We start from the raw sequence: 27,104 nt of genomic DNA on the forward strand, positions 1-27,104 counted from the left end.
TTAGTGTAATTTTTTTAAAGCTAATGTGGCGTTAGAAGGCCAAAAACACTGCGCCATATTTACAAAGTGGCACAATGCATGCATTGCGCTACTATGTAACACTTAGCGCTACATTATACCTGTGCCATGCATAATGTATGCAAAGGGGGACTCCCCCGTTAGGGGGGCCAACAAAATGGTGCAAAGAAATCTGTCAGATTTCTTTGCATCATTTCTTTCCAGCACTTTTAATGCGTGCTCAGAGCAGGCAATAAAAGGAGGCTTCCATTGGTTACAATGGGCCTCTGGGTGGTTTGCAGGATTAGCGTCAACATTTTTGATGCTAATCCTGCAAAGCGCTGGACTACCATAAAAAATTCTGACACTAGTCCCCTAACTACTGCTGTATTTAAATATGACGCACACATGGTGGTGTTAGGAGGGTGCTAAAGGGTACAAGAAAAGTGTTGCAGCACTGTGTGCAGCGCCACTTTATTCAAATATGCCACATAGAGAAGTGCTTAATTGGTAAATAAAAAGGTGCTGGTGCCCAAAGCCCTCCTCTTAAACATGTGGCTGCAGCAATTAAATGTGTGAACACGGAATACAGAGGTAGGTTAATGCTGAAGCCATGTCGTGCCTCTTCAATCCATTTACAGGCACTCCCTGCCCCTTTTGCTCACTCTTGCGGATTTCTGCTTTTTCCCATTGTGATGCTTTTTCATTTTCTCTTCCTCCGTCTTTCCCATATGTATCATTTTCTCACAGGCAGAAAAATAAGCGCCGGCCCTCAAAAATAAGGGCTGGTGCTCCCCGCTGGAAACAACAAGCACAATTAAAGCACTGCCATAGGGGCATATTTAGGACCCCCTTGTGCCATTCTAACGCCACATTACTGTCATTTTTTTACACTAATGTTTTTTTAGAAGGCCAAAAACGCTGTACCATATTTGCAAAGAGGCGCAATGCATGCATTGTGCCACTTTGTAACCCTTTGCACTACATTATGCCTGCACCAGGCATAATGTAAGCAAAGGGGGCATCCCCCGTTAGTGGGAGCCAAATATGTCATTTTTTCCGGCACTTTTAAGACTGCTCAAAGCAGGCATTAAATGGAGGCTTCCATTGTTTACAATGGGCCTCTGGGTGCTTTGCAAGATTAGCGTCAATTTCTTTTTTACGTTAATCCTGCAAAGCGCCGGACCAGTGCAAACATTTTTTACTCTAGTCCCCTAACTACTGCCATGGTGCACCGAATGTGAAAAATTATACACACATGGTGGCGCTAAGGGGCATATTTATACTCCGTTTGCGCCGAATTTGCATATTTTTTTTTACGCAAACTCGACGCAAAACTAACTCCATATTTTTTTACTTTGGCGTTAGACGCGTCTAGCGCCAAAGTTCATGGAGTTTGCGTCATTTTTTAGCGTGGACACCTACCTTGCGTTAATGATATGCAAGGTAGGCGTTCCCGTCTAAAAAATGACTCCCAGGCCTGTGTGCTGTATTTACACTCCCGTGCAAAAATGGCGCACAGGAGTGGGCGGGCCTTAAAAAATTACGTCTAGCCGCGTTAGCGTAATTTTTTAGCGCCTGCTCAGAGCAGGCGTTAAGGGACTTGTGGGCTCGGAATGAGCCCACAGGTGCCCTCCCACGCCCCCAGGGACACCCCTTGCCACCCTTGCCCACCCCAGGAGGACGCCCAAGGATGGAGGGACCCACCCCAGGGACATTAAGGTAAGTTCAGGTAAGTATTTGTTTTTTTTTTGTTGTGGCATAGGGGGGCCTGATTTGTCCCCCCCTACATGCCACTATGCCCAATGACCATGCCCAGGGGACATAAGTCCCCTGGGCATGGCCATTGGGCAAGGGGGCATGACTCCTGTCTTTGCTAAGACAGGAGTCATGTTAATGGCATCAGGGCGCCCAAAAAAAATGGCGCAAATCGGGTTGAGGAGATAATTTTGCCTCAGCCTAACTTGCCCCATTTTTTGAAGCCCAAACTCCATTTTCCCCTACGCCGGCGCTGCCTGGTGTGTGTAATTTTTTTGGGCGCACACCACTCTGCAGCGCCGGCTAACGCCGGCTAACGTCATTGAATAAATACGCCGCCCGCATGGCGCTTCAGAATGGCGTTAGCCGGCGTTAACTTTTTGGACGCACAACTGCGTTGGCGCAGTTGTGCGTCAAAAAGTATAAATATGGCCCTAAGTGTGGTGTGCAGTGCCACTTTTTGTAAATATACACCATAGTTCTGTTTTTTGCACCAAGCATATTAACCCTCTATGCTACTTTATGTGGAGTCAAAGCTGCCACAAGGCAAAACTCCCATCCCTCTCTCTAGCAGGAACATTAATCACAAGAGGTATCTTGACATTTTAATTGTTTCTTGAAGGTTAAACACACAAGGAACCTTTCAGCAGGTGCTTTTAAATTGCAAGTTTCGGTAGCTATTGATAAACACAGCGCCCCCCTGAGGTCAGCGCCCGGTGCGGTTGCACCACTCGCACCGCCCAAAAGCCCGCCCTGGGTACAGCTTTCCTGATAGGATCACTGCCCTCCCTCATTACCTCACTGCAGTTTACTGAGTAACGTAAACTTCTTCAGTCTCCTGAGAGTCGTCTAGCTTGCTCTCATTCACTCTAAACCATCTGAGCATTGATCTTGTCATCACAGATGAGCAGTAGGCTGTCAAGGACTACTGGCTAACTCTCACCTTACATCAGCTAGGCCTCACAGATCCATATTTGGCTATCAGGGTCTCTTGGGCAGCCATTAAAGACCATCAGCCAACCTCAGAAGACCACAAGCTTGGTCCCAGCCAACCATAGTATTTTTCTCAGCAACCTGTTCTGGCATAGTTTTCAAATATTTCTAACAGGCTTGACATACCATCAGCAAGCTTTGAGACAGTCCTCAGAGACAAACAGTAGTCCATCAGAAATGATCACCTGTCAGACATCCTCACCTAACATTCATCTTCTCTATTGGCCCCAGTGTCCCTAATGTGACTTCATTCGACTGCACCTGAGCTCACACCCACTCTGACAATACTCAAAGTCTGTCAGACTCCCTCTATTGAATCTCTTGCTGTCTACAGAAAACCATAAACTGCACTCATCCCACAATATGGCACATTCTGCTAATCATAAGGGAACCCAAGAGATCACACACTAGTCCCAAGTGGACTGTTCATAACCCTCAGAAGCCATGAAGAGGAACTCACATTCCCTCAGGTTTCCTTTACACTCCTTCACCTGGTCCACGAAACCTTGGGCTAGCCCTCAGAGGCCCTCAGTCCCACTATTCCAGCCACCAGAGACCCTGAATACCCATCTACTGGACCTAAGGCACGCTTACTTAACTCTCAGGCCCTCTCTGATAAACCCAAAATATCCTCAAAGCAACTTGGGTGTCCCTCAGACTCTTCATTTAAGCTTTCAGATACTCCCAGATCCTCCTTTGTAGCGCTTAAATGCTTTAGACATCCTCATTTAACTCCCACTGCCTAATTTCTCAGCCCATGTTACTCTTTGCCACCCTTCCTCAGTTCCCAATGTAACACAGCACCTATATCTAAGCTTATAGACAGGAGTGTATGAGTGGGAAGCACGGGCATGGCCTCTATAAACAACAACATAAAAGTATCCTTGGGGGAAGGGGGAGGATGGAGGATTTATGCCCACAGTTTTGTAAAAGTTACTGGCACATTATTATGAGATATTAAAAAACCCCAATGTATTTCTCTTAACATATTTCTATTATTCCAGCCCAAACAATATTTTGTCAAATTATATTATTATTATTATAATTATAAGACAATTGTATATTGGAAACCACATTGGTCCTTCACTGTTAGCTAAAGCTAGATAGAATGTTATTGAGGTGATCAATATATTTAAATACACTAGGGTCAGAGGCAGCCTTTATTTTTAAGTGCGGAGTTCGACTATGGAATCTCTGCACTCATAAAATTACTATTGACTCCAAGTTTGTGAACACAAAAGATAGTAAACTTACACAAAAGTGTAAGATTACCTTTGTAAAAGAAGCCCACAGTTTCATATTTGTTTGACCATCTCCGGAAGACATTAGTATAGAGAGTGCTGAATAATCATGCATAAAATTAGTGCTGAGGTGCTAAGGCAATGCACAGTTTTTTTTCTATGTGCTTAGACCCAGTTTATTTTGCATGTGCTCTGATTTGCTGAAGAAACTATACATTTGCTCACACCTTAATGAAACTGTAGAACACTTGATTTAAAAGGCATAAATTGTGTATGAACCCCTTGATTCTAGGAGTGAGACAGATTTTTGAAGAATTGTCTATTCTATTCTAGATGCTGCTCAAATTTTTACTGATTTTGCTGCCCATTGGGACTTTAAATATTTTATGACGTTCAACATACCTTGTATAACTCTGCATGTGAGAGCCTTTATGGGATTGAGTCTGTACCACTTATTTTTTTTAACTTTTGTAATAAAATCCTAAAATGTGTGGGGAGATGCTGTGATGTTAGGAAGCATTGGCTCATGAAGTTGAGGTTTAACACAGTGTCTGATCCAGTAAATGTGGGAGGTTTGGGTCAGATACAATTTTGGGGAGGGAGGTCTACATTTTGGGGCACACTTTTCTCCCATAGTTGCATAAGTGCAGGTGGTGCCCATTGTCAAACACCTCTTTCATATTGCTTCATGATATTCCCATTTCTTACCCCAGTCATTTGTTATTCTTACAGATCCACGTTTTACCACTGCCAGTGTGAAATAAACCTGAAGCCTTTTTCTGTGAAAGATGTCTCCTTAGTTTACAGGCAACTAATTATTATCAATGGGCAAATGTTCCATTCTGCCTGCAGAATTGGTGGACTTTGGCCACTCCACATTACTCTTTAACATGGAATGCTGGGCAAATTCTGCCAACCACTGCGTGGCAGAATTTTTCTCCTGCGAGACTCCAGAATATGCAACCTAGTCATTGCTAGCAAGATTTGGCATCCCGTAGAGTGATTTTCTGGTGCAGGTGGTCACCTGTGCTCGTAAGCGGCTAGGGGCAGAGGGATGACCTTTGAGTAGGTTTGCTGCAGCTCAAGTAGATTTTCTCTAGCTCTTTTGCAACACATGGTGTTGTTTGTGCTGATTTTAGCACTGCTCACGCTCTGGTGCTAAATTCCAGTGTGGGCTGTGCAAGCAGCATAATTTCCACCTGTTTGTGGAATTCCATAGAATCTCACACAGTTTTTCTGTAACTTCACAGAACTCTGCAGAGTGAAACTCCACGAATTCCACCCAGTCCTACCACTTATAATATTAATGATGGTGTGAGTCAAGAACTCATTCATCTAAGCATTCTTTGAATAACACCTGAGGACTATCTGTTGAACATCATGTATTCCTGTACCCTTAACAGATAACAGATGTTTATTGAACTCATTTTATCAATCTCAGAAAGATGAAAGGCTGAGTAGATCTGCTGGGATTCCACCGAGTGACCATGGTGTCCAAGACTTATTCTTGAGAGGATGTATAAGTTCACTAAGCCACTAGACCCAGTCATCACTACTTATGTGTGTTTATACTAGTAATATTTGGAAAACAATGTTCCTTCATCATAGAGGAGACATCCACAAGCTGTAGAGTATCTTTTAAGATTCAGAACAGAGTAGTATAGGCATCAAAAAGCCTGCTGCGGATGTCATGTTTCTCAGTAACTACCACCCCATTTATCTTCTCTCCTTCCCAGTCACATTCCTTGAAAAGTAAACACATTCTCAGAACTCTTCTTTTCTGGATGCTAATTTAATCTTTGAACCTGGCCAGTCACGCTTTCATTCTTTTCGCTGTACTGAGACTGCCCTAATTTCCATTCTGGAATTCATATGACTTCAAATGACTATTGGTTGACTTCTCAGCGCATACAATTCTGATCTCACATCTTCATCAGGTAGGAGCACAGGGCAAGGCTTTTTCCTCGAACTCTTCCTATCACCATGACTCAGGCCATCTACTTACCTGCTTTCATTGCAGCTCCAGAGAACCCAAACAAATGGTCCATCAATGCTCTTCTTCAAGCCCTACACTGTTTAATGTTAGGGTTCCCACTTAGCACAACTCATTTCATACCATGGTCTATTATTCATGACAACTCAGACAACCTCAAATTCTGTTCAATCAACTGAATTTTCAGAACTGTCTTTTGGTTATTGTTCTTTTAAACTCAGCACAGATAGGACTAACATTCATCTGTTGGGAAAACAGACCATACTTTTGTGCACTACCTGGTGGCCTGAGAATCTAGGCTCATCACCTATTCCAGTTTTGAAAGTATCTAATCTTGGAATTTAGATTGGCAAAGACCTTTCGCTACTTACTAAGGTCAGCAAAATCTCTTTGCATTTTTCCACCAACCATACCTCGTTTAACAAATTCTTCCATTCTTCACTGTCACCGGGAGGTCTAGACCTTAATTCTGTCCAGAAGTACCTACTGAAATGCCCTTTAAAACATCTTTCTAGAAATCAAATGATTCAGAACATGGCCCTACATCAATTTTTTATTCTTCATCGTAGTTCGGCAATTTTTCTTTACATGGTTTTACTTCACTTGCTTCTCATCTCTAACAGTATTCATTGAAGCTTCTGTAATTCTTGTCGTCTTTAACTTTCAGCCAAATTGTCCCGTTCTGCTTCTGCTAAAGCTCCTAGTTCAGTCGCTCTTAGGCCCATGTTTATATCCTTTTTTCGTCGCATTTGGGTAATTTTTTTCCGCTAAAGCGGCGCAAACTTACAAAGTACAATTATATTTTGTAAGTTTGCGCCGTTTTTGCGTCAAAAAGCTGCGCAAATACGGTGCTAAAAAAGTATAAATATGGGCCTTAGTTTATTATGCCTCACTTTCCCTGTCAGAGATTGGGAGTACGAGCTATTCCCTAACTTGCTGTCAAACAATAAAATTCTAATTACGTACTGACTCATCTCCTATGACCTTGCCAACAGAATAGTCTGAAAAACATGTCTTTCCCTGTTTAAATCCGTTTGTCATAGGCTTCTGCATTCTCATTTATGGATCCCTAGTGCCCGTATAGCCTTCTGAGTGGTTATCATGCTACATGAATTAATGGAATAGAATACAAAAAAAATAGAATAGAATAGACAATCACACAATATACCCCCAAGACTACGCTATGGAAAGTTCCCCATATCATAAGGGGCTATAAAATAGGCAAATATGTAGAGTGATTGGGTCAACCCCAGACATTTTTTCAGGCAGTGAGTTGGTTGACAATATTGCCAAAAATAATTTTGCTCGAGCGCAAATTCCATTCGATCTAGATGCGATACCCATTTAGTAGACCCTGGCATCTAGCATACTTGTATGCCAACTACCGTTTCTTTCTGTTGTTCTGTATTAACTTTTCTGTTTTGAAACCGAATAATACAATCAGATTACAGCACATCCTAAATTATCTTGTATCACCTACATGGCGGTCAATATGTACTGTACAGTAAACAACTTTTAGGATCACCTCTCCACTCATTTAGTAGCAGCATTTAACTTTAACTATCTGGTCTTAGTCTAACAAATCGAGTAAAAAAGTCTAGCTTACATTTGCCCTGCCCAAATCACAAAAATCATTTGACCTCATACAATTTCAGTTATTAATCTGTATATTTGGAGACTAGCATTCTTCTCGCAAACACCTTGCCCGGGGGAGGTTGGGTGGCCCAAACAATACCTATAAGGGAAACCCAGAAGATATACAGACAGAGAAGGGAGGAAAGTGTGTGGGGAGGGAGCGAAGAGGATGCTGTCTCTCCTCAGGCACCTCTCAGTGTAACACTTCACATTTAGTCATAACTCCAGGCCTCTCCCCCAAATTATCTTAAATATCGCTGGCAACTGCAAATATTTTAGCCTGGTGCACACATACGCACCCGATGGACAAAGTATAGGCCGCTCTCCTAATCACACATAACAAGCATCACTGGGAATCTAGACTGAATCTCACTTTAATATACTTAATAGATGGCACTGAACTTCTCAGAAGTTGTCCTCAGCCTGGAATTACACCATCGAACACCTGTTGAAGTTGGAGCCAGGATGTGAAATCATGTATCTACTGTGGTCATACAAACTCATTCAGGACTTCTTGGACAAGGTTTGGGAGACAGTGACTCAGATTAGCGTCCTCGATCTTTGCCTTTCAGTAGAGTTAGCACTGCTCCACCATACCTAAACTTTTCCAGGTGTGGATAACCACACCTGATTGGCCTTTGTCAAAACTGCATACTGCACTGACGAAAATTACCCATACTTTCAGCCATATGACTTTTCCAAGGCCTCCTATGAACGGTTAATTTACTCACTTAGAGCCAGATTTACAAGGCCCTTGCACCCCTTATTGCCACATTTTTACAGCAAATGTGACACTAACGGCTACTACCGTAGGGTCATATTTACAAGATTGCGCCACCTTGTAAACCCTTTGCGCCACATCATGCATAATGTAGGCATGATAGATGCAAAAGGGACATTCACTTTTTAGGGAGGATCGCTAAAAATGGCGCAATGGAATCTGCAAGATTCCATTGGGCCATTTCTAGCCTCATGTTTAATGCCTGCTGAAAGCAGGTGTTAAAATGAGGTTCCACTTAATTTCAATGGGCCTTTTAACACTATACTGGATTAGCATCATTTTTTTTTACGCTAATCCAGTATAGCGTTACAATAGTGTAAAAAAAATGACGCTATTGCCCCTAACATGCACAATGGTGCGCCACATTTTTAATATGGCGCTACAATGGTGGCGTTAGGGGATGCAAAGGGGTCACAAGAAAAGTAGCGCATCACTAGTGATGAGACACTTTCTTGTAAATATGGCCCTTAATGATCAGCTACACATATTAGAGACCACTTGAAATTCTTCCCTATCCTGAAAGTGAAATGAATACGGACTTGCCTCCATATAGAAGTTTAACACTCTCTTTCTATCCACTGGAAAGATAGTTTCAGAGCCATGAGTGTCATGAGAGGAAACCCTGATCTCTTTGTACCCAAGGATTGATTTTTTTAAGTAGAAATCTATTCCTTCACTCTCAGTATTTGAGACTGCAGATGGTAATACAGTTATGTAGCCTGAATGCTTCACCCCTTCCTAATATTGTTAATTTTTTCAGCTACTACCGAGTTACCTGTATCTTGGTGATTGTATCTGTTCAGAATTGACCACTGGATTACTTTTTAATGTACAACTAATAAAATACGTGACAAAAAGTAAAAAAGAGACTACTAGAAAAGGGTTGTTAGAAATGGGGTCGTTGGTTGGCAGTCAGGTTAGCCCCTGTCTAAGCAAGCACCCTCACTCTAGTCAGGGTAAAGGAGAATCACCCTTAGCTAACCCCCGCTCACCCCCTTGGTAGCTTGGCACGAGCAGGCAGACTGAAGTTCAGAATGCTAGGTGTATAGTATTTGTACCAAAACACACAGTAACTTGATGAAAACACTACAAAACGACACCACACAGGTTTAGAAAAATAGGAAATATTTATCTAAACAAAACAAGACCATAACAAAAAAAATCCAACATACACAAGTCAAGTTATTAATTAAAAAGCAAAAAGAGTCTTAAATCCTTGAGAAAACAGGCAAAACACTGTTAGCGTTGAAAAGTACCTGGGTAGCGTCCAAATGACACGCACAGGCGAGTATGCGTCGAAAAAGGTAAACGGCTCGTCGATTTCTCACCCGCAAGTGAGACCGTGCATCGTTTCTCCTTCTCCGGTTCGGTCGGCTTGCATCGTTTTTCCTTGCCGCAGGGGAGGGATGTGTCGATCTAGGCAGCACTTGGGTCCGAGCAGGCGTTGCGTGGTTTTTCCGCACCCAGCAAGGTTTGTGTCAAAAATCCTGCCACAAGGTATCAGCAAAACCGCGCAATGTGGGTTGCGACATTAACAGCCTCTTTCAGCGCGTGTTGCACATCGTTCTTCCAGCTCCGTGCGTCAATTTTCCAGCCATGATGCCGGTTTCGCGTCGATTTATGCCGCAAAGCCAGCAGCGCATTGTTTTTCAGCCACGTCTCAGATGGTACTTCACATTTTTCCCCACGCGGCGGACTGTGTATGGATTTTTAGTCTCGGTCTGCTAGCTTCACCTTCCAAGGGCAGGGCAGGAGTCTCAACAGAGAGTCCAGGTGCTGGCAGGAGAAGTCTTTGGTGGCCCTGATACTTCAACAACAGGAGGCAAGCTCAGGACAAGCCCTTGGAGATTTCTTCACAAGCATGAAGGCACACAAAGTCCAGTCTTTGTCCCTTTGCACAGGCAGAAGCAGCAACTGCAGGATAGCTCCACAAAGCACAGTCTCAGGCAGGGCAGCACTTATCCTCAGCTCTTCTCGAGGCTGAGGTTCCTCTTGATGTCCAGAAGTGATCTAAAGTCTGTGGTTTTGGGTGCCCTTCTTATACCCATTTTGGCCTCTGAAGTAGGCTTACTTCAAAGGAAAGTCTCTCTTGTTTGTGAAATCCTGCCTTGCCCAGGCCAAGCCCCAGACACACACCAGGGGGTTGGAGACTGCATTGTGTGATGGAAGGCACAGCCCTTTAGGTGTAAGTGACCACTCCTCCCCTCTCTCCTAGCACAGATGGCTCCTCAGGATATGCAGGCTACACCCCAGCTCCCTTTTGTGTCACTGTCTAGGGAGAGGTGCAAACAGCCCAACTGTCAAATTGACCCAGGCAGGGAATCCACAAACAGGTAGAGTCACAGAATGGTTTAAGAAAGAAAATGCCCACTTTCTAAAAGTGCCATTTTCAAACACACAATCTCAAAACCAACTTTACTAAAAGATGTATTTTTAAATTGTGAGCTCAGAGACACCAAGCTCCAGATGTCTATCTGCTCCCAAAAGAAATCTACGCTTTCATCATATTTAAAGGCAGCCCCCATATTAACCTATGAGAGGGATAGGCCTTGCAACAGTGAAAAACTAATTTAGCAGTATTTCACTGTTAGGACATATAAAACACATTAGTATATGTCCTACCTTAAACATACACTGCACCCTGCCCATGGGGCTACCTAGGGCCTACCTTAGGGGTGTCTTACTTGTAAGAAAACGGAAGGTTTAGGCCTTGCAAGTGGGTACACTTGCCAAGTTGAAATGGCAGTTACAATCTGCACACACAGGCACTGCAGTGGCAGATCTGGGCCATGTTTACAGAGCTACTAATGTGGGTGGCACAACCAGTGCTGCAGGCCCACTAGTAGCATTTGATTTACAGACCCTGGGCACCTCTTGTGCACTATACTAGGGACTTACCAGTAAATCAAATATGCCAATCATGGAAATCCAATCAACAGTAACATATACACAGAGAGCATATGCACTTTAGCACTGGTTAGCAGTGGTAAAGTGCCCAGAGTTCAAAAGCCAACAAAAACAGGTCAGAAAAAATAGGAGGCAGGAGGCAAAAAGATTGGAGATGATGCTGCATAAGGAAAAAAGTCCAACAAGGTTAACTTTAGGCAGAGAGATACCAGCAGCCCATAGATTGGCACATTGTAGTAGGTCACACATACCTAAGAAAATTTTATAATGGCATGTGTGGAAGGGCTTTCCATTGATTGATTTTTTACGTGACCTCTGAAGAAACATAAATTATGCACATGAGAGGATTGCCATCTTAGTTGTTAGAAATGGAGTCTCTAGTTGGCAGTAGTTTGCACCCTGTCCAAGTAGAGACCCTTAGTCTAGTCAGGGTAAGGAAGCCACACAGCTAAAATAACCCCTTCCCACCCCATTGGTAACGTGGCACCAGCAGTCAGGCTTATCTCAGAGGCAGTGTCTAAAGTATTTGTACACTCACACACACACACAGTAACACAGTGAAAACACTACAAAGGGACCCCACACCAGTTTAGAAAAATAGCCAATATTTATCTGAATAAAACAAGACCTAAACAACAAACATCCAACATACACAAGCTAAGATATGAATTTTTAAAGGTTAAATCTCAATAAAGTGCTTTGAAACACAATTGCTTGAACTGTAGTTGTCACAACATCATTGACGGAGTCGGTCCCAACAGTCCGGCGCTACTTGCAATGGAGTATGGCCGGTCACAGAGTCACACGGACCCCAGGCACAGTACCTTTGTTAAACAAAGATGCTGCATGGAGTTGGTGACTCGAGGCGTTGCTGGAGCTGTTGCAGCATTGGTTCCTTACTGCTACCAGGGAGGTGAGCTGTTGGTTCCTTACTTCCAGGCAGGTGAGGCATCGGTTCATTGTGGTTGCAGGGGGAGGTGATGCAGTGTTGGTGCTGAGGTGCTGGTTCCTTATGATCAGGTGCAGTCGAAGAATCCGGCAGGTCAAGATGCGAGGCGTCAACTTCACTGTGTTGCTATCACACCATGGGGCCACGAGTGCTGCGACGGAGTAGGGTGTCCCAGACAACAGGGACACAGGACTCAGGATTCTCAATACTCACACTGTGTAGTACTCCGGATGCACTGCAGCAGCGTCGGGTCTGGGGCATAGGTCACGGTTGTTGCACTCAGTGAGGACCAAGGCTCCTGGTGCAGGCAGCGGCGCCAAGTCAGATGGGGGTGCCGGGTATAAAATTGCTCTGGAGTTGATGCACTTGGTTTCTTTTTGGTTAAATTAAAACTCATTCCCAAGGGCCTTAGAACTCGATTTAGCACCACTTGGTGAGTCAAGACTCTCAGCAAGAGAGCCCAGGTGCTGGCAGATGAAGTCTTTGCTATCCCTGAGACTTCTAACGGGGGCAAGCTCAGTTCAAGCCCTTGAAGAACCTTGAAAAGCAGGATGTAGAAAGCAAAGTCCAGTCTGTTCACTCCCCAGAACGAAATAGCAAGTAACAGGCCAGCAAGCACAGCAAAGTAGCAGGCATAGTGGCAGGTCCATCTCCATCATCTAGCTCTCCTTCCTGGCAGAATGTCTTCAGTCCAGAAGTGTTCTGACGATGTGGTCTCAGAGACCCAATACTGATACTGATTTCTGCCTTTGAAGTAGTCAAACTTCAAAAGAAAGTATTTGTAGTGGACAAGACCCTGCCTTTCCAGCTGTGGCCCCAGACATACTCCAGGAGGTGGGAGATTGCTTTGTGCAAAGACAATAAAGTGATGTAATGACTCCTAATGAACATTTCCTATGATTTAAGGGTGTTCAATGGAAGCTCCATTATACCTCATTGACTTTTAAGGATAATGCACTGAAATATCTGATTATCAGGACATCAGTGTCTCCCGGTCTAACCACTGATAAGCTTTCAGGGTCCATACTCCATATGTAGACCCTCATTACAACTTTTGCGGTCTTTTCAACAGACCACTGAAGTCACAGGCGCCAGAAGAGCACCAGTGTTGGCAGTCCGAAGACCACCATGTTACGACTTCATGTCTGTATGAGTGCATGTTTGTGAGCGAAGGGGGTGTCTGAGTGTGTGTTTGAGAGTGAATGGGGTGTCTGAGTTCATCATTCCGAGTGAGTGGGGGTGTTGATGTGCATGCTTGTGTGTTCGAGTGAGTGGGGGTGTCTGGATGTATGAGTGCGGTTGGAGGTGTGTGTCTGCAACTGTGTAAATGGGTAGGAGGTGTATGCAAGTGTGTGGATAGGTGGAGGGGCATTTGCAGGTGTGTGGATGTGTGTGTGCCGGTGACAGGAATGGGATTCCTGTCACTTGCTTCCTTTACTGCCAGGGTTTTCGTGGCAGGGTGACCGCTGCAGAAAGCCTAGCGTTTTTCTGAGTCGTAATACCACTGGTGGTCTTGCGGCTGACGCACAGCTGAAGGTGCTCACCTTCATCCCTGTGGTCCAACTGCCCTGGCGGTATTGGTGGCGTTGTGGCAGTTTGGTTTCGGCCAAACCGCCAGACTCCTAATGCGGCGGTCTCTACCACCAGGTCTGTGGCAGAAAGACCGCCACTGCGAGGGTGGCGGTCTTAAGACTGCCACACTCGTAATGTGGGCCATAATGTTGTATGGAACAGGGCCATCAGGAGCAGGGCAGCCAGCCCCCCAAATCTGTCATAATACTATACAGACTCTTCAGAAACACATTCCAAGGCAGTGAAAAGTAATTCTGTGTCTCCAGAGGGACTACCAGATAGAATTAACCACCAGCTCCACACCCACTTAGCTGGTACTAACCAGTGTAGGCCCTTTCAGACCCAGCCTTTGCCACCAGGCTCTAGCCTCGTCCTCTCTGTGCTCTCTCTCTCCTCCTTCTTCCTCCTTTCTTCTCATCCAGCCACCTCTTTCTCCTTTAGCCAACTCTTTCATTTTTCTCTCACTCGCTCTTTCTCTACCATCTTCACTCTCATGCCTGTTCTCTGCTCTCTTTTGCATTTTTACTTTTGATTCCTTCTCTCTTTTGCGCCTTTTTTCCATTTTGTGCAATTCTCTCTTTGTGTCTTTTCCGCAGTTTTCTCTTTTGTGTCCCTTTCTTTTTTGTGCAGCTTTCTCTATGTGCCTCTTTTTTTGTATGCAGGTTTCACTTTGTGCTGTCTTCTTCTTTTTGCTTTTTCTCTCCATTTCAGGTCCCCAAAGCTTCCTTCCCCCTCCCACATATGTTTCCACTTCCCACCTTATCCCGCTCATTACCTGCTCCTCCTGTGTTGCCTTAGCACCTCTTCTTACCACTCGGAGAAGCCCCACCTACTGCCCCATGCTCCTCTCCCCTTTCAGGACCTGTCTGCGCCCGTCCACATCTGGACCGTATCCAGCGCCAGAATCCCTGATCTGATCAACCTCCAGCAATACTCCCCAGATTCTTTGGTCGATCAAGCCAGGATGCCTCTCGCCATGCTGCTGCTGAACATCGCCAAACACAGTAGGAGCTTGCACCTGCTTCTACTACCGATTCTCATGCAGCCTCCCACACCCCACACGCACAAGCCAACCATGCCACCTACACCCCCACCCAAACCCCATGCCACCAAGATCCCAAATAACAACATTCACTCACATGCATGCTTCTCAACACACTATCACTCAGCAAATAGCATAAAAAATCTGGGTCCTACTAAGAAGTGCCACACTAGAACTTTTCTCCGCCATGGAAGCTTGAATTAATTCCACATCAGCACCCAACATCGCCACAAAAATTCCTGCAGGCTACAAGATCACACAATAGGATAACAGCAACAAATTTGGACGAAGACTCACCATCATCTTCAAAGAATCTATCAAGTCCTTGACCTATGCAGAAATGCCCACCCCACTCCTGGAAGATCCACACTTCAAACCACAAATCTCCAATACCTTTAACCTGCGTGGGGCCCTTGCCTACTTACCACGCAGACAGGGGACCGCCTTTACTAACTTCATCATCAACTTTGTCGCCCCCCTCACCATCAACTTTAGAGACATTCTACCGCTTAACAACCCCAACTTCTACCTGGAAAAGAGGGCCAACCATTGCTCTACAGCACTCATCAAATGCTTGGGCAACATTGGCCTCATCCAGCTTATCACAAGTCCCTCACACAATATAAGACATACTCTGCACCCCACCTTTACCACTAGCGACAGCTTCAAATACATAGCAACCATGCCACTCACATGAACCAACTACTCCATCATCCACTTCAAAATCGACACACTACAATTCAACACCACTACCAGCCTCCTCAGTCCCTTTGGAAAAATCTCTGAAACAGACTGGCTCAGGTCCCTCACCACAGATCAACCCAGCCCCACAAATAACCCTGACAAGAATATCACAAACTTCAACCACTGGATCAGGAATTGCGCATACCCCTATGCATCCCTCAAATCCAACAAACAAAGAAGATCCAACAAGCAAGCCAGCTGGTACACAGAGGACCTCTGTGAATCAAAACAATACTGCAATTAACTCGAAAGGAAATTGAGAACCAGCCACAAATCCACTGATAGATCCACACACAAGGCAGCTCTCAGACACTAACACCAGCAACTGCGAAACACTAAGAAACATGGACTAGTTAAAAGGATCGAAGGCAGCTCCAACATCAGCAAGGACTTATTTTCAATCATAAAGGACTTCACCAAACCTTCAGCAACAGTCAACATCCTCCCTCACAAGAACTCTGCAATGACCTGTCAAACTTCTTCCACAGTGAAATCACTAATATGTTCAGCAGCTTCCCACACCAATCGGATCCTGCCCCGATCATTGCCAAATTACCAGCCACCAACCAAGATAGCTACCTGACCAAAGCAGATGTCCATAAAATATTACAAATGTACAAATAAAGAGAAAATATTTCGCTCTTAATTGACATTATAGTAAAAAAAAAATGTCTCAACATAATGGCAACATCAAAACACAGCATTTTCACAAGTAGTTTTAGAGCAGCAGCCTCACTATTTTCAAGCTTATATTTGATAAACAGTGCACACAGAGGAAGACGTCGAGCTGTAGATAAAAGAGGGCAGTTCAATAAAAACTGTTTCAAGCCATAATGCATATTAAGCAAAGACATTTATCTTTATTGGGCTTTATTTGAGGCATAATAATCTGTTTTATATTCATGCACCGCGAATATGCTCATCATAACAAACTCCACATCCTCTAGAGAGCTTCACGTCAAACGTATGGAAACTATGTATCGGAGGCTGTTCATATATTATGTAAATTCAACGAGCTGATTCACAAAGGGAGTTCCATCCATAAACATATGTTTATAGCAAAAAAACGGTAGAATTTACGCCTGCTCGGTAATCAGAAAAGCGTGCCTAGCAGATTATAACCACGGAAATGTACGCCACGACTGCTTGAAATTATGTTGAAGTAACTCCAGGCAAGGGAGGTGGAAGTGTGGCTTGTAAAGCATGAATACACTGCGAGATTGGGAGCGACCATAATTCTGCTCTCTGGTACTTTCCCTTCCTGGAAGTGGTCAGAGATGCGCTCATGGAAAGGCTGGAGTAAATCCCTTTGTTGTGTGAGAAGGGAAACGTAACTTTCCGAGACATAGTGTAGGTGTAGGAAAATGAGCTTTTTCATAGAAAAATTGCACATTGAGTAAAAAAGAAATTAAAGTCAGGATTTTATTGAAAGGAGGGAATACCTTTTACGCCCTTTTCGGAAATCTTTAATCACAGACATTCTGAAGAAGGATATCTGGAAAGGGCTCTTTCTTTAATGTCTTTTAGCAGCTGCTTTGGTAGCATGGAGGCCATCAGCTACGGCGAGTCCAGGACTTGCAGGGGGCCCAGGATTTGCAGAGGCGGCATGGGTGAGCTGGTGACCCAGGGACTGAAGGGGAGTTAGCACCTGCTAGGGAGCCGTAGACCAGGAATTGCAGAAAGGTCTGATGCAGTGCAGAAGCCAGGAGTTATTTGTACCGGGAATTCAATACAGCTGTAATACTTCTTGACAATGTAATTAGTACTGTTGGATAGTAAAGGTTTATTTAGCACTCAAACTATAGGTAAAGTAATCCAAGTAACCTTGTGTAATCTGATGATGATGTAAGTGAAGATAATACATGACAACTTGCAAACTATCCAGACTGCTGTCAAAGTAATGTGAGGTAACGTGTTTCCTGCAGATTGGGGCTAAGGAAAGTAACATTGTTTGGTGTGTAATTATGATCAAGGTATTGTAAGCAACCATGCAGACTAAACAGCCTGTGTTTATATTAGTGTAAGTAAACTGTCTGTATCAATCAGCCTGAGGCTAAGGTAATGTAAGTAACCTCATGTTGTGAATACTTGGTGTGAGCGATTGCGAGGTTGTAGTGGGCACGATGGGCTGCCTGGTGGAAAGCGGGAACCAGGTTCTAGAAGGTGTTGGTCGCCTGTGTGATGGGTGAGTATGTTTTGAGCTCGAAGAGGTTTCTGGATACCCTTTTGAATGGGGGCTTTGTTCTGAGAATTGTTGATTGTAAGAAGATGTTGGCTATAAAGGCTGCCTAATGAGATGAGTGTTCAGACATGACAAGAGCATCAGTTAAGCTTGGTATTCAGATGTGAGGGGGGAGTGATGAGCGGAACGTGTGAATAGAGGGGTGGAGGGGTGTGCTGAATAAAAGTGTTGTGTGATGTGTCACGAATGATGAAGATGGTGGCAGAAAGGACGTGTGCCAGGTGTGAGTGGGGTATTGGATGATCTGGATGCAAGAGCTTTCCAGCTTTAGCAGAGGCTCATGATGTGCAGTGGAAGCTTAAGGACTCTTCTGTTTAATTTACTTTTAGTGCTCTTCGACGTCTCGTGCTGCTCGGGACACTGTAACTATTCAGATGGATCCAATCGGCATTTCAGGTATTAAACATTGCGTATTGGCTGTGTTGTAGTAGACGCACAACAGTTGGCTACATTTTGTACATTTTCGAGTGTTGTGTTTTTTTGTGTTATGTGCTAATTTGCATCAAGGTGTGGTTCTACACAACATTACATACTGTAAAATGTGCTAATTTGCTCAATTTCATTATGAGGTGGGCAGTGTTGTTTTGCAGCAACAGACATCAGTGTGCATATTTTGCCTGCAACATGTTCTATGTGTTTTTTTATTCGGGTGCCCACAGGATGCCTTAGGACTCTGGTACCTTGAGGTTTTGGTTAAGAGACACTGGAAATGGCAATAGATAACGTTTCTTAGAACCCACTGGGTTATCAGGGTTATCTTGTGCACGCAGGATGCCTTGGACTTCCGACACATCACAGTTAGAATTAGGAGCACTTAAAAGTTTTACAGGATTTTAATTCAGGTTTCACAAGTAAGAGTTGTATTTTCCTTCTGCTTGAGTTTCTCTTGACCAGGGAGCGACTCTTGCAGGGGATTGTGAGGCTCCAGAGTCAAGTTTCAATGACCAGAATAACTGGTAACTGGCTCCTGTCCAATGGTTACGAGTTCTGGATCTGGGTATAGCACTGTATAGTGCTATAATTCCCACTCCAAGAAACGTTTAAAACGTACACACAATCCACCCAAGAACAATCCCACAATCCACCCAAGAAAGGGGGCGTTTTCCTTATGCAGATGCTGAAGGGTGGGTGCGTTATCACTCCATTCTTCTTGACGACCTGTCAAAGGAAAAAAGGAGTCCTCTCTGTAGTCACTTTTCTAACATACAGTACATGTTCAGTGTAGTTACAGTGTAGCTACAGGTAGATATTAGTTTTCAGAGTGTTTTTGTTTGTTTTGCTAGTAACTTTGGTGCCCTTTGACCAATCTTCATAAGATGTTCAAAAGAAATTCCATCCATCTCAGCACTTTGCTGGAAAGCTTCAGGGTGAGCAGCTAAATTGGGGCAAAGATAAAATATGCCCCAAAACAATAATTTCCCATATTACATCCCATAGAAAACTTCGATTGCAAGTACAGAAAAAGCAGCCGAACAGAAGTACACCGAATTCTGCAGAAAGTTGGAACTTTACTCTGACAGTGATTTTTCATTATTTGATGAAAATCCATTCAGTTGTTTTCTAGAACTGTATGTTTAATGTGGTGCTCAGGGTGGTGAAGAACAGGTTAAAAAAATAGGTATATGTTAGAAATGGGGTCTTTGGTTGACAGTCAGGTTACCCCCTGTTCAAGCAAGGACCCTCACTCTAGTTAGGATAAAAGAGAATCACCCTCAGCTAACCCCTGCTTACCCCCTTGGTAGCTTGGCAGAGCAGTAGGCTTAACCTCAGAGTGCTGGGCGTAAAGTATTTGTACCAACACACACAGTAACTTAATGAAAACACTACAAAATGACACAACACCAGTTTAGAAAAATAGGAAATATTTATCTAGACAAAACAAGACCAAAACGACAAAAATCCAACATACACAAGACAAGTTATGATTTTTAAAAGGTTTCAAATAAAAAGAGTCTTTAGGTAGTTGTAACAACACACTAGCGCTGCTAGCGTGAAAATGTACCTGGTTTGCGGCAAAAATAACCCCGCACGGGCGGTGTGCGGCGAAAATAACCCGGCACGGGTATATGCGTTGAAAACAGCTCGGCTCGGCGAGGCGCGTCGAAAAAGCCAGCCACGCGACGGTCCGAAGTCCCGCGGCGCTGATTGCGATCTCTCAGCCTTCGTCAGCGATGCTGCGCGTCGTTTCTCCTGCTCCGGGCGTCGATTCTCCGGTCGCGTTTCCAGCGGCGTCGTTTCTCAGCTGCGGAGCCGGCGTCGCGTCGTTTTCTCAGCCGCGATCGGATTCGCGTCGATCTTTTCTCCGCACGGTGCGCGGTGCGTGTATTTTTGTCCTTAGGCTGCCAGCCTCTCCTTTCAGGGTCCCAGGAACTGGAAGGGCACCACAGAGCAGAGTAGGGGTCTCTCCAGAGACTCCAGGTGCTGGCAGGAAGAAGTCTTTGCTATCCCTGAGACTTCAATAACAGGAGGCAAGCTCTACATCAAGCCCTTGGAGATTTCTTCTTCAAGATGGAAGGCACACAAAGTCCAGTCTTTGCCCTCTTACTCTGGCAGAAGCAGCACTGCAGGAAAGCTCCACAAAGCACAGTCACAGGCAGGGCAGCACTTGTTCCTCAGCGATCAGCTCTTCTCCAGGCAGAGGTTCCCCTTGATTCCAGAAGTGTTTCTCAAGTTTGTAAGTTTGGGTGCCCTTCTTATACCCATTTTAGTCTTTGAAGTCACCTTCCTTCAAAGGGGACTCACACCTTTTTGTGAGATCCTGCCTTGCCCAGGCAAGGCCTCAGACACACACCAGGGGGCTGGAGACAGCATTGTCAGAGGCAGGCACAGTCCTTTCAGATGAGAGTGACCACTCCACCCCTCCCTCCTAGCAGAGATGGCTAATCAGGAATGCAGATCACACCCCAGCTCCCTTTGTGTCACTGTCTGGTGTGAGGTGAAAAACAACCCAACTGTCAACTGACCCAGACAGGGAATCCACAAACAAGGCAGAGTCACAGAATGGTTTAAGCAAGAAAATGCTCACTTTCTAAAAGTGGCATTTTCAAACGCACAATCTCAAAATCAACTTTACTAAAAGATGCATTTTTAAATTGTGAGTTCAGGGATCCCAAACTCCACCTGTCCATCTCTTCTCTAGGGGAATCTACACTTTAATCATATTTAAAGGTAGCCCCCATATTATCCTATGAGAGAGAGACAGACCTTGCAACAGTGAAAACGAAATTGGCAGTATTTCACTGTCAGGACATATAAACCACATTACTATATGTCCTACCTTATCCATACACTGCACCCTGCCCTTGGGGCTACCTAGGGCATACCTTAGGGGTGCCTTACATGTAAGGAAAGGGAAGGTTTAGGCCTGGCAAGTGGGTACACTTGCCAAGTCGAATTTACAGTGTAAAAATACACACACAGACACTGCAGTGGCAGGTCTGAGACATGATTACAGAGCTACTTATGTGGGTGGCACAACCAGTGCTGCAGGCCCACTAGTAGCATTTGATTTACAGGCCCTGGCACCTCTAGGGCACCTTACTAGGGACTTACTAGTAAATCAAATATGCCAATCATGGATAAACCACTTACATACAATTTAAACAGGAGAGCATATGCACTTTAGCACTGGTTAGCAGTGGTAAAGTGCTCAGAGTTGAAAAGCCAACAGCAACATGTCAGAAAAATATAGGAGGCAGGAGGCAAAAAAGTCTGGGGATGACCCTGCAAAAGCAAAAGTCCAACACGACCCCCTACCAGCCTAAAGCCAGGGGAGAACAATCAATACCTTGATGTACTTCCCTGATTGGGGCGATAGAACAGGGACCCAGGCCCACAACAGCAGGGGCATGTTCCAGTTCTACGCCTTCCTGACTCCAGTTGGATCCCTCTGTCCATACTCTCAGGGCCCACTAAGCTAACCCATGGGGAATCCTTCTCCACATCTACAGACACCATCTGTGCAACACCTAACTTTACTTTGCTCACAGATGTATTGCAATGGGCAGATAGTACCACCAGGGCCAACACAGTGGTGTTGCCCACTCCACCCCTGGGGTGTGACTCTCGTCCTCCCCCCCCCAGGGGCAACTCTGTCCACCAGGACAGCAAGTCACAGTGGCCCCAGACAACTGTCAGGGATGAGAGCCCGACCTCAGGCCTCTCTAACCACTGTGACTGTGGAGAGTGGGGGGCGGTAGCCCCAGGTGCCTGGCACCCTTTGACCACTCTCTCTTCCACCAGGTCAGGGATGACAACCTGACCCTGGTCCTCCCCTCTGGGGCTCTGTACCCTCCCTGCAGAAGCGGCACCCCCAGAGTCCAAAACTGTCAGGGTGCTTGTAGAAGCAGTCCTGCACAATTCTTCCATCAGTGCAGGGATGTTAACCTGCAACTGATCCTCCAACCTGGGGTCTGTACCTTCAGGTTGGACCAGGGCCAGGGGTGAGGCTTCCCTCCCCCTGCCCTCTCTTCTGGGGTCCTGAACCACCCAACTAGGAGCGGCCCCCCCAGAAGACAACATGGTAGGGGTACTGTTAGCAGTAGCCCCTTCCTCCAGGTCAGGGGGGACACCCTTAACCTGGCCTCCCAATCCAGGGTCTGTACCCACAGACTGGATCACTGCCTGGCAACCCAGGACTTCCTGGGGGGCATACCTACCCCCTACCAGGTCAGAGTTTACCCTCTGAACCTGGTCATCCAACCCAGGGTCACCACCCTGCGGCTGAACCACTGCCTGGCACACCAGGACTTCCTTGGGAGCACACTTACCCCCCATCAGGTCAGAGTTTACCCCCTGAACCTGATCATTCAACCCAGAGTCACCACCCTGCGGTTGAACCATTGCCTGGCACACCAGGACTTCCAGGGGAGCACACCTACCCCCTACCAGATCAGAGCTTACCCCCTGAATCTGGCAATCCAACCCAGAGTCACTACCCTGCGGTTGAACCACTGCCTGGCGCACCAGGACTTCCTTGGGAGCACACGTACTCCCCATCAGGTCAGAGTTTACCCCCTGAACCTGATCATCCAACCCAGAGTCACCATCCTGCGGTTGAATCATTGCCTGGCGCACCAGGACTTCCTGGGGGGCACACCTACCCCCCACAAGGGAAACACTTTCCCCAAGGGCCATACAAGAGTCTGGCTGGCGCAGGTCTCCTGACCTCTGCCCATCTGACAGAGTCTGGATTCCCCCCAGCCCAGAAATGGTCTCACCAAGGTCATTCCTGGGGGGCTCTGCACTCAGAGCTGACCCCTGACCCTCCAGGTTCTCCACTGGGGTCCGCAACCCCCTCTCAACCCTCTGTCTGGACTTCTGCAACCCCTCACTAGGAGTGGTACTGCCAGACACCAGAACTGGTGGGACGCTGGCTACAGCCGCCCCCCCAAGTTCTCCTGACACTGTGGGGTCTCCCTCAACAGATGGCCCTATGGTACAGGCTAGGCTCCCCTCCTGGGGTTCCCGCAGGGAACCCTCCAGGACCTGGGACCGGATCTCGGGCACCTTGGGCCTCAACCCATCCCCATTCCCTCTCCTCTGAGACTGGACATGGGGTCCCTCACCCATCCCACTACACTGGGACCTACCTGGGACACTACAATCCTTCCCTACCTCACCTGGTTGGGAACTACCTAGACCACTCCTCTCAGGAGCACCCCCAAATGCCTCTTCAGACTCTCTGGTACTCACCCAGAAGTCTGCCTCCATTGTAAGCTCCCTGGGGTCAGAGAACTCACACTCCACCTGGTGTTGGCATAGCTCTGGAAAATAAGGACTAGACATATGCTCTCCAGCAATTACATCACTCAGCCCCTCACATGAATTAACCAAAGTACCCTTCACCCAACCATCCAGTGACTCTGCTTTGAAAAAGCACCCCACATCACCCTCCTGAGACTGGTGAGACAGTACCTGACTGTCCCTGACACTCAACCCACACTCTTCTGGGATGTTTTCACACTCCATAACCAGGACTTCTACCTGGGGGGAACCCCTCTCCCTGTCACTCTCAACTAGAGTCAGTAGAGTGTCCCTCCCACCAGTAGGAATATGACTCCCCATGCCAGTTCCCCAATCCACCTCAGGGACCCTGTGCATCACTGGAGCTACCTCATACCCCTGAACCTCCTGGCGTGTGTTAACTCCCTCCTTCAAGTAGGGCACCACATCTCTGGGCATGTGCACTTCTTCAGCAGTACTGGATACAAGATTTTTGCTGCCACCATCTGAACTGGACTCAGCCCTCATGGCCTCCAGCTTCAGCCCTTCACAGCTCAGCTCTTGAGCTGCAATCATTTCTTTTTCTAGGACTAAGGCTCTCTCCTCCTCAGCCCTCTCAAGCTCTGCATCTAGCTCTTCCAGACTCCGGATTCGAGCTAGGAGCCACTCATCTCTTTCTGTTTCCTCCTCCTCAGAGTAGTTATCCTCCTCCTCAGAGTAGTTATCCTCCTCAGACTCATTTGGTGGTGTTGCCTGACAACGTTTCAATTCATACTGAAACAGGGCTGACTCAAGATCCTCCCTTCTGGATTTCCTGTTCACAGCCAGTCCCCTTTCCATGCAGAATGCTTTAAGCTGCCACTTTTTATACATAAATAGGTGCCAGAAATTGACTTCCATTCTGCAAAGGCTTCCCAACCCAAAAACAAAGTCCAAAAATATTATCAATACTTCCAGGAGGACATCAGAGAACAAAAAGCAGAATCACAAGACAAGTAGTATGTGGTCACGTAGTGGTCTGAGATCAAAACAGTAGTGTACACTTAATTACTGTATGTCAAGTACAAATACAAGTCCAAATCCCGACCGCTGGTCACCAATGTTAGAAATGGGGTCTTTGGTTGACAGTCAGGTTACCCCCTGTTCAAGCAAGGACCCTCACTCTAGTTAGGATAAAAGAGAATCACCCTCAGCTAACCCCTGCTTACCCCCTTGGTAGCTTGGCAGAGCAGTAGGCTTAACCTCAGAGTGCTGGGCGTAAAGTATTTGTACCAACACACACAGTAACTTAATGAAAACACTACAAAATGACACAACACCAGTTTAGAAAAATAGGAAATATTTATCTAGACAAAACAAGACCAAAACGACAAAAATCCAACATACACAAGACAAGTTATGATTTTTAAAAGGTTTCAAATAAAAAGAGTCTTTAGGTAGTTGTAACAACACACTAGCGCTGCTAGCGTGAAAATGTACCTGGTTTGCGGCAAAAATAACCCCGCACGGGCGGTGTGCGTCGAAAATAACCCGGCACGGGTATATGCGTTGAAAACAGCTCGGCTCGGCGAGGCGCGTCGAAAAAGCCAGCCACGCGACGGTCCGAAGTCCCGCGGCGCTGATTGCGATCTCTCAGCCTTCGTCAGCGATGCTGCGCGTCGTTTCTCCTGCTCCGGGCGTCGATTCTCCGGTCGCGTTTCCAGCGGCGTCGTTTCTCAGCTGCGGAGCCGGCGTCGCGTCGTTTTCTCAGCCGCGATCGGATTCGCGTCGATCTTTTCTCCGCACGGTGCGCGGTGCGTGTATTTTTGTCCTTAGGCTGCCAGCCTCTCCTTTCAGGGTCCCAGGAACTGGAAGGGCACCACAGAGCAGAGTAGGGGTCTCTCCAGAGACTCCAGGTGCTGGCAGGAAGAAGTCTTTGCTATCCCTGAGACTTCAATAACAGGAGGCAAGCTCTACATCAAGCCCTTGGAGATTTCTTCTTCAAGATGGAAGGCACACAAAGTCCAGTCTTTGCCCTCTTACTCTGGCAGAAGCAGCACTGCAGGAAAGCTCCACAAAGCACAGTCACAGGCAGGGCAGCACTTGTTCCTCAGCGATCAGCTCTTCTCCAGGCAGAGGTTCCCCTTGATTCCAGAAGTGTTTCTCAAGTTTGTAAGTTTGGGTGCCCTTCTTATACCCATTTTAGTCTTTGAAGTCACCTTCCTTCAAAGGGGACTCACACCTTTTTGTGAGATCCTGCCTTGCCCAGGCAAGGCCTCAGACACACACCAGGGGGCTGGAGACAGCATTGTCAGAGGCAGGCACAGTCCTTTCAGATGAGAGTGACCACTCCACCCCTCCCTCCTAGCAGAGATGGCTAATCAGGAATGCAGATCACACCCCAGCTCCCTTTGTGTCACCGTCTGGTGTGAGGTGAAAAACAACCCAACTGTCAACTGACCCAGACAGGGAATCCACAAACAAGGCAGAGTCACAGAATGGTTTAAGCAAGAAAATGCTCACTTTCTAAAAGTGGCATTTTCAAACGCACAATCTCAAAATCAACTTTACTAAAAGATGCATTTTTAAATTGTGAGTTCAGGGATCCCAAACTCCACCTGTCCATCTCTTCTCTAGGGGAATCTACACTTTAATCATATTTAAAGGTAGCCCCCATATTATCCTATGAGAGAGAGACAGACCTTGCAACAGTGAAAACGAAATTGGCAGTATTTCACTGTCAGGACATATAAACCACATTACTATATGTCCTACCTTATCCATACACTGCACCCTGCCCTTGGGGCTACCTAGGGCATACCTTAGGGGTGCCTTACATGTAAGGAAAGGGAAGGTTTAGGCCTGGCAAGTGGGTACACTTGCCAAGTCGAATTTACAGTGTAAAAATACACACACAGACACTGCAGTGGCAGGTCTGAGACATGATTACAGAGCTACTTATGTGGGTGGCACAACCAGTGCTGCAGGCCCACTAGTAGCATTTGATTTACAGGCCCTGGCACCTCTAGGGCACCTTACTAGGGACTTACTAGTAAATCAAATATGCCAATCATGGATAAACCACTTACATACAATTTAAACAGGAGAGCATATGCACTTTAGCACTGGTTAGCAGTGGTAAAGTGCTCAGAGTTGAAAAGCCAACAGCAACATGTCAGAAAAATATAGGAGGCAGGAGGCAAAAAAGTCTGGGGATGACCCTGCAAAAGCAAAAGTCCAACAGTATACATCAGTGGTTGGTCCAGAGGGAATCCATTTAGAGTTCAGCGGGTGTCCAGTGGTTCCTGAAAAGTAAAAATAAAATAGGGCCCTCTGATTGACCTTTTTGGTGCTGCAGAACCTGTTGAGAGATTTGACAGCTTTGCTGCAACCCAGAGAAAAATGCACCCACCATTGAAGGACTTGGGATTCATTACACACAAAGTATAAAGAGACAGGGATACCCTGAACCTCTGGCACTTGTGCTGGGTGTGGGCAGTTAAATGTCTTGGGGCCAAAAAGAAAAAACAGATTCTGGCCCATTAGT

The 27,104-nt window shown here is 45.9% G+C and overlaps 1 protein-coding gene across 1 annotated transcript in view; it reads left to right on the forward strand.

Annotated features, from left to right (window-relative positions):
• LOC138284757 (uromodulin-like) overlaps window positions 1-27,104 on the forward strand; it is a 184,872-nt gene that overhangs the window by 151,677 nt on the left and 6,091 nt on the right. Inside the window, exon 9 of the mRNA XM_069223894.1 lies at window positions 18,184-18,250. Within this exon, the coding sequence (XP_069079995.1) occupies window positions 18,184-18,250 (67 nt within the window). The remainder of the gene's footprint in view (window positions 1-18,183; window positions 18,251-27,104) is intronic.

Source organism: Pleurodeles waltl, chromosome 3_1 (assembly GCF_031143425.1).
Source record: "Pleurodeles waltl isolate 20211129_DDA chromosome 3_1, aPleWal1.hap1.20221129, whole genome shotgun sequence".
Classification (NCBI taxonomy): Eukaryota; Metazoa; Chordata; class Amphibia; order Caudata; family Salamandridae; genus Pleurodeles; species Pleurodeles waltl.